The sequence below is a fragment of the Gadus macrocephalus genome, chromosome 7 (assembly GCF_031168955.1).
Source record: "Gadus macrocephalus chromosome 7, ASM3116895v1".
Classification (NCBI taxonomy): Eukaryota; Metazoa; Chordata; class Actinopteri; order Gadiformes; family Gadidae; genus Gadus; species Gadus macrocephalus.
Window position 1 is genome coordinate 7,236,774 of NC_082388.1, and position 17,565 is coordinate 7,254,338.

Sequence of the window (17,565 nt, forward strand, 5' to 3'; positions counted from 1 at the left end):
ACATAGACCTCCTACAACAACCTATCCAGTCAGTAACACTGCTGCTTATAATGAAACTATTTCACTCTGTGTTTCCAACTGGTTAACAATAGCTGAGAACACTTTGGTTCATATAAACTTAAAGACGCCAATCCAGGATACCATTTTGTATGTTATTTCTAATGTCGAATATACATGTATTGTATATTACACAAAACCAAAGGATACTGATGTAAATATACAAAAATAGCAATTATTTATGTATTAGGATCACAATGATTCACACTTATTATTGATTATTTAATTAATCATAATTAATAATTAATAAAATAAAGAATTTGTTTATTATTATTTAAAATAGTTGACTGACGTCATTTGTTATGAAGACGCAACCGGATGTGACCGGAACGATTGATCCGGGGGTTCATTCTACCCGGAGGACGGAGCACTACAGATGGCGGACTGGAACATTTGTAAACACCAGAGGTGAGTCGTGACTCCGTGTTTTCATCTTAAAATGCCGGGAAGGTTCGGACGCGGTAATGCATTCATAAATGTGAATTCAGAAGCTTTGCGCTTATTTATCATTCAGACCCTTCTACTATTATCACGGAAAAATACCTAGCTCATCGTGCTAACAGGCTAGCAAAAGAAAACATCCGATTTTTTTTAAGAGGTCGAATTAAACCATCGCGGTTGAGGTTTATAACCCTCTTATCTCTTCTAACTTTATGCTGTTTCACACACCAAGCGTCCGAAACTCGTTCAGAATGACATTATCCTGATCGTATTCTTTAATAAAACGTTTAAATGCCAAAACATCTCGTCGTAAATAACAGATCCTTAAAATCCATAAAAATAATGTGCCTGATATATATGGATATTATACTAGCTAGTATATATATCAATATCTGTTAATATTTTGATACAATATCAAGTGTGTTACAATTACTAACACACACACACACACACACACAAAACTGCTCTCATTAGCCCTAACCCGGGTTGAACTGGGCTTACCCCAGTAGAACCAGACTAGCCCCATTCTATGCTGTTCAACGGGCATAGTGGTTTAACCAAGCGAACCATGTTAACCAGTTCCTGTTTAACCAGGCTAACTCAAACGGTTAGTAACCCAGTAATCAGGTTGCACTTCCTTGTATTTTTAAGGGGATATTCCGCCTTTTTTTCTATTAAGGGCAGTTAGGTCAGACTCTTAAAAATACAACGATCAGATACTTGGTTCCTAACTCCAACAAACAGGTTCAAGAAAATGATACCGCTCGTTACCATGACGACAGTCGTTCTCAACAGATAAATAGGTTAAAATAGACGATTTGTTTGTATTCTCTATCTGTTTGTATATGATTTCCCGAAAAAGTGTTTGAATGGAGGACTTGCCATAGCCGGATGTGGTTGTTCCCTTAGTCAAAGATTTAAATTATACTGTGGTTTATAAAAAAGAATCCAGGTTCCTGGTTACTGTTAATCAAACGTGGAGGACCTCTTGGGAGTTGGTTGAGTTGAAAAAAAAGCACTAACCAGGGCCCAGTTTCCCGAAAGCATCGTAGCCTAAATGGTTTGTGAAGTTTGTCGTATGATCATCGTACAGTTTCACACCGTTTCCCGAAAGCATCATTGGTAACGAACGTCGTGAAACACTCTAATAAGCTAACGAGGGCTTCAGGGGAACTCGTAGGGTGCTAAGAGCATCGTTACTATAGCCTCAGTGGAGTCGCCAGCTGGACATTCCGTGGTATTGGATGTGTTTTATTAAAGGTCCCATGGCATGAAAATCTCACTTTATTTATCAAAGGCTAAAGGAACTCTTTAAAATGAGTTCCCCTAGCCTGCCTATCCTCCCCCACTGGCTAAAACTTGCCTTTGGTGTAAAACGAGCACTAGGTATCCTTCTCTCGGAATGTGGCCCCATATGTCGTCGTAAGGGGTCAAGTTACCTCCCCTTCCTCTGCCTTGCCCGCCCAGAGAATTTGGCCTGCCAATGAGACAATGAGCTACGACCGTCCAAGCGCCGTGTGTGTGTGTGTGTGTGTGTGTGTGGGTGTGATGCAAGTGTTGTACACTTCTGTTATTTGGATAACCGTTCTGCTGTTGGTGTTATGGCACATAACACGTCGGTTCTTTGACGTCTCTGGTATTTCCACAACGAGACTAGTTGGGGTTATCTCAGCCATGGTTGAGAAGGAATTTGGGGAAAGGAACTTTGGCTTTGACTCCCTGAAGTACATATATATTATATGATATAGATATCTATGTATAATTTGATATTATTTAGATATAGAGCTCCAGGACTCCCGCCGGAGCACCCGGAGTGGTCTAGAAAATGTACTGAACACGGCAAAAGGCTGCGTGCGCCTCACCATTGCGATACATCCACTGTAAACTGAGCTCATGGTACCGTGGCCGCAAGCTGCTCAGGGCCAAACCCCCACCCTCCTCCTTGACCCGCCTCTCACCTCCTCATTTGCATTAAAGCTACAGACACCGAAACGTCGCATTTGGGGAAAGCTCAATGTGCGACTGGCTCGTAGTGGCTGTAACTCTGCACCACGGCTGAATTTCAGGGAACGTCTTTAAATACTGTGTTAGGAGCCCACTAATATCTATATTAAAGCTTCCATAAAGTAGCATGCCATGGGACCTTTAAAACACAACATCCAATACCACGAATACCCCAAAAACAGTGGTTACCGCCGATATATTACTCGTAGACTACTGTTAGATTCAAACAGCAAAGACAGAGACATGTTAGAAGTCAACAACAACATTATTTATTGCAGCAATTAAAATTCCATGATTACATGTGCAGCTGAAATGTACCAATCAACCGCCTTTCACAAGGCAACCCTATCACAAGGCATATAATAAAATCAAATGATTCCATTGCACTTGTCTGAGAGGTCGCTTTTGAGCTGCACTTGCCATCTCCCTCTGATTTGAATTCAACCATCGTGGCTTAAAATGTCCTCATAGTGATCAATGACAGAAGACATAAATTATTCATGCTGAGACTAGCGGGTGTATGTGCAGGCATTTTTTGTTGCGATTGTTTGCCATAAAGCACTGTCGGCGCTTCGGAGGCACTGGAGGCTGTGATGAAGTTCAGTATTTCTAGACAGTTACAAACATCCCGGACCTTAGTGGAGGGCACAATCGCCAATCGCTGCGGGAAACTGCGATGCGTGCCTGAACACGCTGCACGCTTTCCCGCTTGCATTTCCCGCCCCGTCATACCCGGGCCCTGCCAACACTACGGGCAGGATCCAAAGCTCTCCTAATCCGTCAGCAATAGCCGTATCAATGATTAGGCCTAGGCCTAATCACTTGTTTTTAAAATCGTGAGAATTCATATTAGGCCTAAAAAATTTTTTGGTTTGGTTCCGGTTTCCGACCGACCCTGTCAATTTATGTGCGACCCAAATTATTTTATGAGCTTTAAAAAAAATAAAAAAATAATAATAATATATATATATTTTTTTATGCAAACTATAATCACGTTTTGGTACAGCACCTCTTCATTCTGTACAAGGATGAGCGAATTTTCTCGTTTTTAAATGAAAACAACCTACCTATCATTCGCTGCCGCTGGAAAAAAAAATAAAATAAATTCCCTACCTACCCATGACCTCAACTGACAACCAACAGGAACCAAATTTTTTTTTTTTTTAGGCCTTAGTCTATTCTTTCGTAGGCTACTTTGCTGTTGGCCTTGATCGGGAGATTTTCTTTGCTGCCACAAAATATAGTTACATCTAACAACGTTCCTGCGTCTCCCCCTCCTACAGAGCCCATTTCAGCACCCTGTCAGTGGACAGTTCCAAGCCTACGAACGTCGTTAGAGCAGTGCACGCGTTCATGTTAGGAGTAGTTTCGGGAAACGCTCAACTTATTGGCTGGCGGGTTGGCTGGTAACTGGAAGGTTGCCGGTACGATCCCCGGCTTCTTCTGGTGTCGAGGTGTCCCTGAGCAAGGCACCTCACCCTGACTTCCCCCGAAGAGCTGGCGTTCACCCAGCATGGCTGACTCCTCTGTCGGTGTGTGAATGTGTGCATGAATGGGTGAATGTTGGGCAATGTTGTATAGCGCTTTCAGTGGCCACTGGTTAGAAAAGCGCTGTATAAATGCAGTCCATTTACCATTTACTATTCACCAACCTGAACAGTATAATCACTGATAGATTGAAAGTCCACAATTTGTACATTTTGTCCTGTCCAGGTGCAGCTCCTGATGGCGGTAGCGTGCTGCTGGAGCGGCGAGCATGTTCCAAGGTCACTCACCATGACCGTGTGCTCCTAAACCCCCCCAATGCTGTCCGGTCTGATCGGTCGGCCGAGGTTGTTGTTGTGCTGTTCGTTAAAGACCAGGCAAAGAGTTGGCCCGAACTAGCCTTGATGGTGATCAAGGCTCGATCGGTATACCCAACTGGTTGGCTCAGCTTGTTGTCTTGCTGTTCGTTAAGGACCAGGAAAGAGCAAAAAAGTATCTCTTTTGCCCCCTCTTCATCACCGTTGGTTGACACGGACCTCCTCCAACACTGCTCTTCATGCTCATAGTCCCGTTGTACTTTTCGTTTCAAAGTGGACAACATGTCTTAAAGAAACGCCTGAAGACGAAATGAATGCGGGCGCCAGGGGTACAACCGTCGATCAAGTCTCAAACTCAGCGTCGGGGAGCGAATGAATGCGATCGTCAGGGTTACCAAACTGTCAATCAAGTATCAAACGAACAAGCAAACGGCAAGGTCGTTAGGATGGAGGTGGCGGAGGCACTCGACAACGCGCAGGACATCAGCCCGGCGTTGGAGGCCACGGAGGACTTCCTCCACTGCCTGGACGGTATCTACGACCGGAACCGCTGCCAGAACCACGCAGCAGACCGCCAGGACGTGTCCAACAGTGGTGGGGGGAAATTTGGTAGGGGAACTTGTTCAGTATTGCTAAATGTTGCTAATTTTTGTTAATGGCATGTAGCATGTCGACCAACTCCTATTTTCTTCTCAACAAAAATGCCAAGATTAATTTAAAGCTGACATATTACACCACCAGGTGTGGTGCGCTGATAGATCAGTCTACCAGGCTACCCAGGGGACTGAAGCAAACATTGCTCATCTATCCGTCATACATCTAGGGGGACGCGCCCACTTGTGATGTCAGAAGGGGCAGATTTTCAAAAGGGCTTGTAGCGGCTAATCACACTCACACCTGGTGGTGTGTTATGGGACCTTTAACATTTTGGTTGATGACTCTGCAGCCAATTTGATTGAAGCTTTAAGTTAACTCATATTTATATGATTGCTATCAGGGTTTATGTTACTCTATTATGCCTGCTTTATGGTACTCTCTTAAATAATAGTAAGTTATGTGCTGGGAGATCAGCATTCGAATGAGAGGTCTTCTATTCAGAGAATAATTACAAAAGGTTTAATTATAATTTTATTATAATTTATACTTATCAAAAGGTTTGTCCTGAATGTTCAAGGACAAAGTTTATGCACTTGTTAAATATGACATTTGAAGTGAGTTGAGCAGTCTTATTTTCCTGATTTTTGTACTGCCTTTGAATAACATGGGGGACATGATTCACAATATATTGCAGAATCTAATAGCAGTACTTGCTGTGTCGCAATAGGTTAAGGATCACAATACTATTGAATCGTGGCCAAAGTATCACAATAGACCTCTGAAGCATAAGTACAGCCTCGGAGGCTCCGGTTCCCTCGGTCAAATGTCTATGGGAAATAACATGGCGTTTTAGAATGATTGTACATAGCATGATCGTACATAACGATTATTAATGCTTCTTTAACGGCAACAAAATGTCAGAATACATACATGATAGGATCATATTGTAATGTATGCTTTTCACACCGCAACACAGCCTCATCAATAGACCTCTGAAGAATAAGTCCCGCCTCTTTTTCCATCTAGTTTCCACTGTAGTTTTGGACTGTCGGTGCCGTTAAAGTAGCATTAATAATCGTTTACTACTTTAACAGCACCGACAATCGAGGTCGAAACTAGATGGAAAAAAGTGTGTAGTTGAAAAAGTGACGCAGCTTTCACTTCTTCGCCACCTACAGAGTTTGTTATGTACGATCATTAAAAAAAAAAAAAAATTATTACCTTTAGACATTTGACGAGGGAACCGGAGCCTCGGGGCGGGACGTATTCTTCAGAGGTCTATCGCAATAGGTTAAGAATCGCAATAATATTATCGCAATACTATCGAATGGTGACATTTTGGCCAATTCCCCCCCACCTAGGGTCCAACGCACACCCGGAGACACGGAGCAACGCCGCGGCCAATGTGTGGTGCCTGCTCACTGGGGAGCGCTCCTCTGAGCTGGGGCCCATGTCGTTCGCCTGGACCGGCGCCAACGGGCTGAGGCCCGGCAGGAAGTGGCGGGCGCAGTCCACCAACGACCTGGCGTCGCAGGCCCAGGAGTGCGGTAGGAGCTGTGCTGGGGGGGGGGGGGAGGGAGAGGGTTTTTGTTTCTAAAAGAGTCTAAAGGTTAAAGTAGAGGGAGATATTTATTTTATCCATTCAATGTTTCATAGAAACAACAGCTTGGTACATATTTCTACATCCTTTTCTACTTGAGCATTTTGTGTATTTTTAATTAAAAGGGTTTTTTTTGTGGAGAGAAATGCTGAAGAACCGCATCATGTTTTCAAACTCAAAAATAATCTTTTGAATAATCGTTATTTCACTATTGAGCAACATTTTCGTGATTTCAATATTGACCAAAATATTTGGGATTTATGATAATTTTTTCTCATAATCAAGCAGCCATAGCTTTGGGTTAGCATTTGCCTTCAGTTAGATGCTTCCACTGACTTGCAGAGTTATGGTAGCCTAGCTCCTGATTAAGTGACGAGATTACACTTGATCACTGCCAGTAACACGGCAAGATTGTGGTAATCGACAGACTTACCCATAAGCCTTTTTTGTATAGGTGGGATACGTATGTATATACGTGTTGTGTTGAGTGTATGTATGCTGGCGGCTGGAACACCTACATTTCCCTGCTGGGATGAATAAAGCAGATCTTATCTTATCATCCTCAGCCCTGGAGTGTGGTCCCGTATCCAACGCAGCCTTCAGGAAGGGTCACCACCGCTCGCGGTCGGACGTCCACTACCGGCCCTCTGCCTGCAACGACAACGGGAGGCCCGCCGCCGCGCCCCAGACCAGGGCGCACCCGACCGGGGCGCCCCAGAACGCCCACTGGGATGGTGAGGGACTCCGGTCCAGTCCTCGTGCGTTTTGTTTTGGATTCATCAAGTAGTGTGGGCCCAGTGCACTTTTCACACTTTAATTTTTTTTTATATATATATGATTCACTACTGTTCAAAAGTTTGGGGTCAACCAGACAATTTCAGGTTTTCCAACAGTTATCAGCACAAGGGTTTTCTAATCATCAATTAGCCTTTTAACACGATATAACAATGCAGCATTAGAACCAGTGTTGGGAACGTTACTTTAAAAATGTAATTAGATATAGTTCCTCACTACTTGTTCCAAAACGTATCTGAGCTAGTAACTGAATTACTCTATAATAAAAGTAACTAGTTACCAGGGAAAGTAACTATTTGCGTTACTGTAAAAAAAAAAAGGTCATATGTCAAAGAATTTCGATTTTTCTGAGCAGTTTTCACTTGGCCTTAATGTGTTAAATGGTTGAACTGCCCATTTAAGGCCCTGATATACTTCCAACTGAATTTTAATTTGCTTAGTTGCAAAGGCTGTGGAACATCTGCCGAATACTACAGAAAATGCCAACTTTTCTTCGGATTGCTCCGGACTCGCCATTTCTGCTGCTTCATCGAATCTGTTTGGTGTGTGTGTGCGCGTGTGTGTGTGTGTGTGGCGCGCTCGTCCTGGCTTGTGTGTAAAAACACTGGCTCCGATTGGCTACCATGAAATTGACTCTATTTGGAGCAAGGGATGCGTTCGGATTAAGCAGTTTATTCAATAAATTCTTAGTAACGCACCGCATTTAACGTACAGTAACGGTAACGGCGTTGTAACGACGGAAACAGTAATTAGTTAGATTACCACCTTACTGAAAACATAACGGCGTTATTTTAAACAGCGTTATTACAAACACTGATTAGAACACAGGAGGGACGGTCGCTGAAATGGGATTTGGATATTGGCTAAAAGCATCAGCAGAATCTCCTATCCGTAACTGTCTAAACATTCCCAGTACCACCAGTGACCTCCCGCGGCCGCTCCATTACCCCCTCACTCCCACCCACCTCTCACCCCCTCCCCATCTCCTCCCCCCCCCCCCAGCCGACCGAGACGGCGGCCGTCCCATCGTGGTGAAACAAGCAGACCTGGAGCGTCGCCACGGCGCCGGCTGGTCCCGCTGCCGCCTGCAGCTCACGCCCTGCGAGCTCCGCCTCTACGGCCCCGCCCACTCCGCCGGCTCCGCCCCCTACTGCCTGGTCACCGCCTACTCCCTCTCCCACTGCCAGAGCGTGTGCTCCCCGGCGCCGCTGGACCCCGCGCCCACGTCCAAGGGCCCCCACCCGGCCCCCGTGGCCCCCGACGCCCGCACCTTCCACGCGCTCTTCTTCAACAGCACACACCTCCACCTGCGGGCGGAGAGCCGGCGCGAGGCCACAGAGTGGCAGCGGCTGATCTGGGAGCGCGTCCTCGCCTCGCGTCCCCTCGACAACGGGCGCGGCGCCACGGAGACGGCGGCGGTGGCGGTCCCGGCGGTCCCGTCCCAGCGGCCCAGCGCCCTCCCCCTCTTCTCCCCGTCGCCGCGCAGCCCGGACGTCCTGAAGGTGGGGGTGCTCCACCTGCTGACGGAGCCCGGGGGCTGGAGGGCCTTCACCTTCGTGCTGAGCCGCAGCGTACTCCGGGCGTTCCTGACGGAGGGGCGGGGCCCCGTGTCGGAGCCGGCGTTCCGGTATCAACTGGCCACCTGTCTGGGAGTGGAGAAAGAGGGGGATACGAGGAGACGTCCGGGGGAACCCGGGAACACCGGGAAGGTAGGGCCGTGCGATTAATCTAATTTTGATCGTGATTTAGGTCTTTTGGGGTCGAGCTATCTAGAGCAGGTGTCTCAAACTCATCTTACCTGGGGGCCGCTTGAGGTAGAGTCTGTGTCAGGCTGGGCCACATCAAGTATTCCACAAAGAAAAGTAGCACAACTGACCCAATCTAAGTTGATGATCGGCCGATAATTAGATTACGTTGGCTATGTAATCGCTAACAACAGGGGACATTTCATAGTGGTTGTTGGAAACCGGGACATTTTAGCGTCCTTTGGCTTTGTCGGGACTCATGCAACTCAAAATTGGGACTGTCCCGGCAAAACCGGGACAACTGGTCACCCTATCACAAGTGATGAAAAAGCGTGGCAAGCGACTCAGCAAAAATGTCAAGTAGGGGGCCACAAAATATCATTCCGTGGGCCTCATTGGCCCCCGGGCCGCGAGTTTGAGACCCCTGATCTAGAGTAATATAATGGAGTTCAAACAATTATTATTATTAATATATTTGTATTTTTTTAAAGGTGCCATATTATGCCACCAGGCGTTTCCCCCTAGATGTGCGCTGTGTAGATCAGTCCACCTGGCTACCCAGTGGACTGAAGCAAACGCTGCCTATCTAGCCGTCATACATCTAGGTGGACACACCCACTTCAAAACGGCTTGTAACGGCTAATCACACTCACAACTGGTGGTTTAATTTGTCACCTTTTAATCTGTTTGTATATATTTATTTTCTTATTTTATGAATTCAATGTTATGAATTCAACAGCTGGGTACATATTTGTACATTATTTTCTATTTGAACATTTTGTGTATTTCCTCAGTTCTCAGTGCCCAAGTGTTTTTTTGGGGAGGGATGCTGAATAAATGCGTCATGGTTTCAAACTCAAAAAGAATCCTTAGAATAATCGTGATTTCAATATTGACCAAATGAATCACGATTCAGATTTTCTTTTCCCCAGGCCTACGGGAACGTCTTCAAGGCGGCGTTCCCTGAAAAGGTGGTGGTGCTGCGGGCGGAGAGCGCGTCGGAGGCCCAGAGCTGGGTGGAGGTCCTGGGCGAGGCGCTGGAGCTGGAGAGCCTCCGACCCAGCCAGGAGCTCTGCCAGGTACTCCTGCTGACCTATTCAACCCATTAGCACACAAATATACAACATATGGCCTTCATCGACACTTTATTCAATGTTTTTGCACATATTATATGCATCGTCGTTTCATACAAGGTTGGTTTATTTATAATTTATAAGCCTACAAAAAATGCAATTAATCTATGGTCTCAATCTGATGGTGATTTCGATTTTTGGGTCAAACAACCTCCAAACGATTATAATCCAGTTGAAACGATTTTATTTACTTTATTTTTAAGTATATTTATTTTATGTATAACATTTTGGGTCAAACGATTTTTTCACACCAAAAAACAATCCTTGTTACCTGCCAACCCGCTCTACCTCCTGATCTACTGCCGCCCGTAATAATCCTAAATAACCGTGACTGGTTTTACTCCATAATGGAGCAGCCCTTCAGCCAGGAGGACGTGCTCCAGGGGGCCCTGTCCCGGCCCCAGGGGCAGCAGCCGAGAGGGGCCCCCCAGCAGAAGGCCCCGGTCACAAGCAGCTTCCTCAGCATCCTCCCCTGCCTGGCCGTGGAGAAGGGCCTGACCGCGCAGAGCTTCAGGTGTGCAGGTAAGGGACCGTACACAGGTACACACTTTAAACTGTTGTTATCCGCACACCTATCTACACTGTTTCATGTGTGGACGGTTTATTCTAAGTATTAAGACACAAATATACACCGTCATTTTTTTTATATGGACAGTTTGATCAATTTATTAGTACACAAATATTACATTTATTAGCACACAAATATACACCATTGTTTCATGTATGGATAGTTAATTCAATTTAATAGCGCGCAAATATACAGCATAACTTAATGTATCTTCAGTTTATTCAAATTATTGACATGCAAATATATATACTGTTTAATATATGGACACTAGTTTATCCAATTTATTAGCATGCATATATGCACGATAATTTCATATATGGACAGTTGTTCAATTGTTTCCAACAATGTTGAAACCAAGATAAATCTGTATTTTTATTCACAGTAACAGTCAGAATGTAAATTTCAATTTACATCGAATTAGGTGTTCAATGAAAACACCTAATATTGACATTCTATTTCAATAGTTTACTACAATGTGCGACGTTAACAAATGGCTCATGCTGTCCACCAAGCTAATGCAGAGTTGCCCCCTAATAGTCTACTGTGAGGGTTGCCATCCGCGTTTGATAGAAAAAAAAAAAAAACATAAATCGCATTGAAAATTAAGACTAAAACCACGAGCTGAAGGGTATATAAATGCTTGATGTAATCTTTACCAAACGCTCTACTCCAGGGGTTTCAAACTCAACTTACCTTGACACCTTAACACTAAACTTTGATGTCAGGTAGGGGGCCACAAAATATCATCCCGCCTCAATTGGCCCCCGGGCCGCGAGTTTGAGACCCCTGCTCTACTCTCAGGCTGCCAGGGCCAGGTGGGCTTGTCTGGAGGCAGAGCCAAGGTGTGCTGCTACAGTGGCTGGTACTACTGCCCCGGCTGTCACCAGGACAACACCTTCCTCATCCCAGCTCGTCTTCTGCACAACTGGGACACCGGCCAGCACAAGGTGGGGGCCGACACGCACGCCTCATAACCTTAACTAACCCTAACCCTTCTCACCTTATCTTAGCTGAGTGACTAACCATAGCTAACTTACTAACCATAGCTTAGTTACTAAGCCTTCTCCCCTTACCTTGGCTAAGTTACTTAACTTAGCTAAGATACTAGCCCTAACCCTAGCTATGTTACTAACCCTAGCTAAGTTACTAATCCTAACCCTAGCTAAGTCACTAAAACAAAGCAAGTTACTAAAAGTAGCTCAGTTACTAACCCTAGCTAAGTTATTAACCCTATCTAAATATGAACTTAACGCCTCCTTTGACCCGTGGCCCCAGGTGTCCAAGCAGGCCAAGGAGTTCCTGGAGTTTGTGTACGAGGAGCCGCTGCTGGACGTGCAGCGGCTCAACCCCTTCCTCTACCAGCACTGTGAGGCCCTCAGCGCCGTGCTGCGCCTCAGGCAGCGGCTGCAGTCGCTGCGGGCCTACCTCTTCAGCTGCAGGGCCGTCGTGGCCGAGGACCTCAGGAGACGGTAGGGTTAAGGGTTGGACCTCAGGAGACCGTAGGGTTAAGGGTTGGACCTCAGGAGACCGTAGGGTTAAGGGTTGGACCTCAGATGACGGTAGGGTTAAGGGTTGGACCCCAGGAGATGGTAGGGTTAAGGGTTGGACCTCAGGAGACCGTAGGGTTAAGGGTTGGACGTCAGATGACGGTAGGGTTAAGGGTTGGACCCCAGGAGATGGTAGGGTTAAGGGTTAAGGGTTGAACCTCAGGAGACGATAGGGTTTAGGGTTGGACCTCAGGAGACGGTAGGGTTTAGGGTTGGACCTCAGGAGACGGTAGGGTTAAGGGTTCGACCCCAGGAGACTGTAGGGTTAAGGGTTAAGGGTTGGAACTCAGGAGACGGTAGGGTTAAGGGTTGTACCCCAGGAGACGGTAGGGTTAAGGGTTGGACCTCAGGAAACGGTAGGGTTAAGGGTTGGACCTCAGGAGACGGTAGGGTTAAGGGTTGGACCTCAGGGGACGGAAGGGTTAAGGGTTGGACCTCAGGGGACGGAAGGGTTAAGGGTTGGACCTCAGGAGACGGAAGGGTTAAGGGTTGGACCTCAGGGGACGGAAGGGTTAAGGGTTGGACCTCAGGAGACGGAAGGGTTAAGGGTTGGACCTCAGGAGACGGTAGGGTTAAGGGTTAAGGGATGGACCTCAGGAGACGGTAGGGTTAAGGGTTGGACCTGAGGAGACTGTAGGGTTAAGGGTTGGACCTCAGGAGACGGTAGGGTTAAAGGTTGGACCTCAGGAGACGGTAGGGTTAAAGGTTGGACCTGAGGAGACTGTAGGGTTAAGGGTTGGACCTCAGGAGACGGTAGGGTTAAAGGTTGGACCTCAGGAGACGGTAGGGTTAAGGGTTGGACCTCAGGAGACGGTAGGGTTAAGGGTTGGACCTCAGGAGACGGTAGGGTTAAGGGTGGACCTGCGTGGTCGACTCCACCGTCGGTGTGTGAATGGGTGAATGAACGGTTGAATGTGAGGCAATCTTGTAAAGCACTTTGAGTGGCCGCTGGTTAGGAAAGCGCTGTGTAAATGCAGGTCATTGACCCATTTACTTACGCTAATCTGCTCTGTTGTCATGGATTCAGGATCTTCCCCAGGGAGTACCTGCTGCAGCACATCCACCTGTACTCCATCGCTGACCTGCAACAGGTAATGACACCGGAGAAGAAACCCAGACCGTCAGTGGTATTAGTATAGCCCTTCATCCCAGGTACCGCCTCAAAGGGCTCAACAGGCCGTAAAGCTATCACAGCCCGCTGACCCTAGCCCCCCAGCATCTATCAGACGCTTTCATCCAAAGCGACGGTCGGTGCAGTAAGGATGTTCATAGAACCAATTGCCAAGCACTAACAATCCCTAGGTTAACCCATTCCCCGTATACAACAAGGATAGCTAGGAGAACCCTTTCTTTATGCAGTTATCGTTTACTCGCAAACCATTAATGTAAATGAGAATACAGTTATTGACTGTTATGGACATCAAGTGACCTCGAATCACTGAAACGTCGCAGATGATTTTCTTTCAAAATTGAAAAAAAAAAGGCTTGCCATAGGTTAACATTTACATTTAGGGGATGTAGCAGATCAAACTAGCAACCTTCCATCAGGGAGCAGTCAGGGTGAGGTGTCTCGCTCTGGGACACTCCGGGGATCGAACTAGCAACCTTCCGGTTACCAGCCAACGCGCTCTATCTCCTGAGCTACTCCTCCTGAGGTTCGGCGCAGCGCGGGAACATTGCTCCTCCTCACCCCCCTCCCGGCTCTCTTCCAGGTCATCGATGGTAAGCTGGCCCCCTTCCTGTCCAAGGTGATCAAGTTCGCCAGCTCCCACGTGTTCAGCTGCAGCCTCTGTCAGGAGAAGGGCTTCATCTGTGAACTCTGCAAAGACGGACAGGTCATCTACCCCTTCCAGGAGAGTGCCACCAAGAGGTACCAACCAGCACACACTCACAGACACATCACTGAAACCAACGGCGCGACTCAATGATCGCTTAAATACATATTTCTCTGTAATTGCACAGCTTTTTTGCACTGGAATCAACCGTGGCTGGTACCACTACCACTTGAACACTTTACTTGAATACTTTTCACTTTACACTCTACACTGCACTTTACACCTCATTACTTATTATTAATTATTACCACGGTCTTAGTTTCTCTTATTACGTACTTACTTAATTATATTTTATCATTGACATCATGACTTATTTTTACTTATTTTTCTCTTATTATAACTTAATTTTATTCTTATTTTTTATTATTGTGATCTATGCTGCTACTTTATTTTTTTTATTTTGACTTTTATTTATTTAATTTATCTTGTATGTTCACTGCTATGTGGCTGTTGGGGAACCAAGCCTAAGAATTTTACTCTTGTGTCCACAATAAGATGTAATAAAAGTAATTCTGGCTGCCAGTATTTGCATGGTCAGAAGCAGCAGTGAAATTATATCAAGACAACCAGTAGGCAATTAGGCCAACCACTGCTCTGTATAGTATACGTATGCGTTACACCATATATTAAGACTGCCTTCCACAGTCTGATACACTGCTTCATGACACTATAGATCAGGGGTGTCAAACGTACGGCCCGCGGGCCGGATCAGGTCCGCGAACGGGTTTAATCCGGCCCGCGAGATGATTTTGTGAAGCACAGTATTGTAAAAAAAATAATATATATATATATAATTTTTATTTATTTATTTTTTATAAAAATCCTTCCTAGCATTACATGGATTGCATTGACTGGCACTGATTAATTTGTTGTACATTGAACTACTGGACAATTGTGTGTAACTGGAAGTCGCTTTGGAATGTAACGCAAAATGATCTGCTATTTTTCAATGAAGGAAACTTCTTAATGTGTCCACTAGAAGTCGCAATAGCAATTATGTTAAGCCAGCAAACTTTATACCGGGGCTGAGCAGGGAGCAAGTATAAACAGGTAGTGCAGCTAGCTCGGAGCTACCTTGTCGTTCTGCCTTATACTTTCAACATTATGCGCTTTGGCACTCTCATTGCCCCAAAATGTCTCTGTCAAAAAGACGAAAAGTGGACACAGAGTGCAGAGTTTTCCAAGAAAAATGGTCATCGTCCTTTTTATTCACGGAAGTAAATGGGAAACCTGTGTTTGGTGTGCTCACAGCATGTTTAATTTTACATAATTATGCCATATTTTTACCGGTCCGGCCCACTTGGGAATAGATTATCCTCCATGTGGCCCCTGAGCTAAAATGAGTTTGACACCCCTGCTATAGATATTCAAATTGTTACGAGCCTCCATAAGCAATCACAAGCTAAATTCCACCGCATTTTAATAACCAATTCTCTCTCTCTCTCTCTCTCTCTCTCTCTCTCTCTCTCTCTCTCTCTCTCTCTCTCTCTCTCTCTCTCTCTCTCTCTCTCTCTCTCTCTCTCTCTCTCTCTCTCTCTCTCTCTCTCTCTCTCTCTCTCTCTCTCTCTCTCTCTCAGGTGTAAAGGTTGTGACGCCGTGTTCCACACTGAGTGCCACCAGAAGGCCCAGCCGTGCCCCCGCTGCGTGCGCCGCGAGATGCACACCAGGCACTCGGCCTTCTGGACGAACGAGGACGACGACCCCCCCGACTGCTACCAGAACACCTGAGAGGGCCCCCCCCCCGACCCACAACAGAAGCCCACTGCATTCTGGGAAGCCGGATTTCCCTGCGTTTACCGGAATCGGTCGAGTCCGAACAAAAAGGGGAAAGGCTTGTCTCCGAGATTAGCGGTTAGCATTTTGGGCTAATGCTAACTCTGCAAGCTAACACGCTACGTAGCAGGTTAGCTTTGCGATTTGTAGCTCCGCCTCCGAGTCGGTTTGGATAACAGCGGCCGACTACTTTTTCCGAAAATATCGTGTTCCAAGGCGTGTCATTTTTTTGGAATTGCAGACATTGCCGATTTTATTTTAAACGTTCACACTTAATGATAGTGTGTAAGCTCCGCCCACGGCTCCTGTAGGCTGTCATTGATAGGTTGTTTAACTGACGCACAGCACAACGGATGTCGGACTACATAGTGTTGGTGCTAGCTCCAGTTCTGGTATAGGTTTAGGGTTAGGGCTACCTGCTGTTTGAAACAGACACACACACAAGCACACGCACACAGACAGACACACACACACACACACACACACACACAGGTACATAAGCACACACACACATGAGGAAGAAGCAGTGAGCCACGTGCTGTATGCTAAATAAAGACTCTGTTTTCTCAAAGGACACCGCCTGCAAGACTATAATAAATCAATTATAAACATTATAACCATCCTCAAGATACTTGATTGGTGAAAAAAAAAACAAGCCTGAGCTAACTCAATATTGATTTTCAAATTTAATAATTGTGAAACAATGTCATATGCAATATAATGTGTCTCTTGGGTTATGTTCAAACACCGGTGTTTTGTGTTTATGGCCACTATTTATTGTCTGTTTATTTGTAATAATTTATCTTTATTGCCTCATCAGACTGTCCGTTCAGCCAACCCCTTTTTCTGTCACTGTAAATTATTTATTATTTATTTCAATAAATGGTAATAAAATGTCAGATTAAATGTATATATTTTTTATCATTCTTTAATTAGTATTATTACAAAAATCATAATCCCCATCATAATTGGACTGATTAATCTTCTCCTCAGTATGGCTCACCGGGTAGAGCGCGTGCCTTTAAGGCTCAGTCCGGATCACAGCGACCGGGATCGATCCCCTGTCCTTTGCAGCATGTCCTCCCCTCTGTCTCCCATACCTCCCTCTCTATCTCACTCTATCATGAAGCATCACAATGCAAAAAGCAATCTTTAAAAAAACTAAATAGCATGCAACTTCATTCAATATTGAACATAGATATTGATAGGCAGCAGTGCAAAACATATTTGCTCTTCTTGTGAATATATATGATGGGCTTGATGAAATATGATCGGCCTACTCAAGATAAAGTGTGTCTAAATGGATATTAATAGATCAGTTCCCATTGAAGCCAAGAATGTTTATTCTTCATCATGGGGTGACCTAGGAAGAATCCTATCTGACAGACCGCCATGAAGTCGTCCACCTCTATCAGTATTTAAAGGGGACTTATTATACCACCAGGTGTGAGTGTGATTAGCCTTACAAGCCGTTTCGAAAATCTGCCTAATATGACATCACTAGTGGGTGTGTCCACCTAGATCTGTGCTGGATAGATCTATCTACCAGCCTACCCAGTGGACTGAAGTAAACATTGCTCATCTATCCAATATCATCCGACTGCAGACACAAATGGGCGTTCCCGTTCACGCAGACTAAAACGCCCCCCCGGCGTTCTCGTGTGGTGG

General features: G+C 45.6%; 1 protein-coding gene across 3 annotated transcripts; it reads left to right on the plus strand.

Annotated features, from left to right (window-relative positions):
- The first annotated feature begins 349 nt into the window (after positions 1 to 349).
- plekhm3 (pleckstrin homology domain containing, family M, member 3) lies at positions 350 to 16,791 on the plus strand. Of its 3 annotated transcripts, XM_060055450.1 has the most exons (13): positions 350 to 465; positions 4,216 to 4,913; positions 6,263 to 6,448; positions 7,068 to 7,180; positions 7,211 to 7,235; positions 8,299 to 9,005; positions 9,974 to 10,120; positions 10,528 to 10,696; positions 11,544 to 11,689; positions 12,018 to 12,211; positions 13,317 to 13,380; positions 14,002 to 14,159; positions 15,702 to 16,791. In XM_060055450.1, exons 2-13 carry the CDS (start codon positions 4,619 to 4,621, stop codon positions 15,850 to 15,852), a joined length of 2,355 nt encoding a protein of 784 aa, XP_059911433.1. In that variant the 5' UTR covers positions 350 to 465; positions 4,216 to 4,618; the 3' UTR covers positions 15,853 to 16,791. The 3 variants fall into 3 exon arrangements, with proteins under 3 accessions (XP_059911433.1, XP_059911431.1, XP_059911432.1); XM_060055448.1 differs by having other exon boundaries at positions 7,068 to 7,235; XM_060055449.1 differs by having other exon boundaries at positions 7,068 to 7,235; positions 10,531 to 10,696.
- The last annotated feature ends 774 nt before the right edge of the window (positions 16,792 to 17,565 follow it).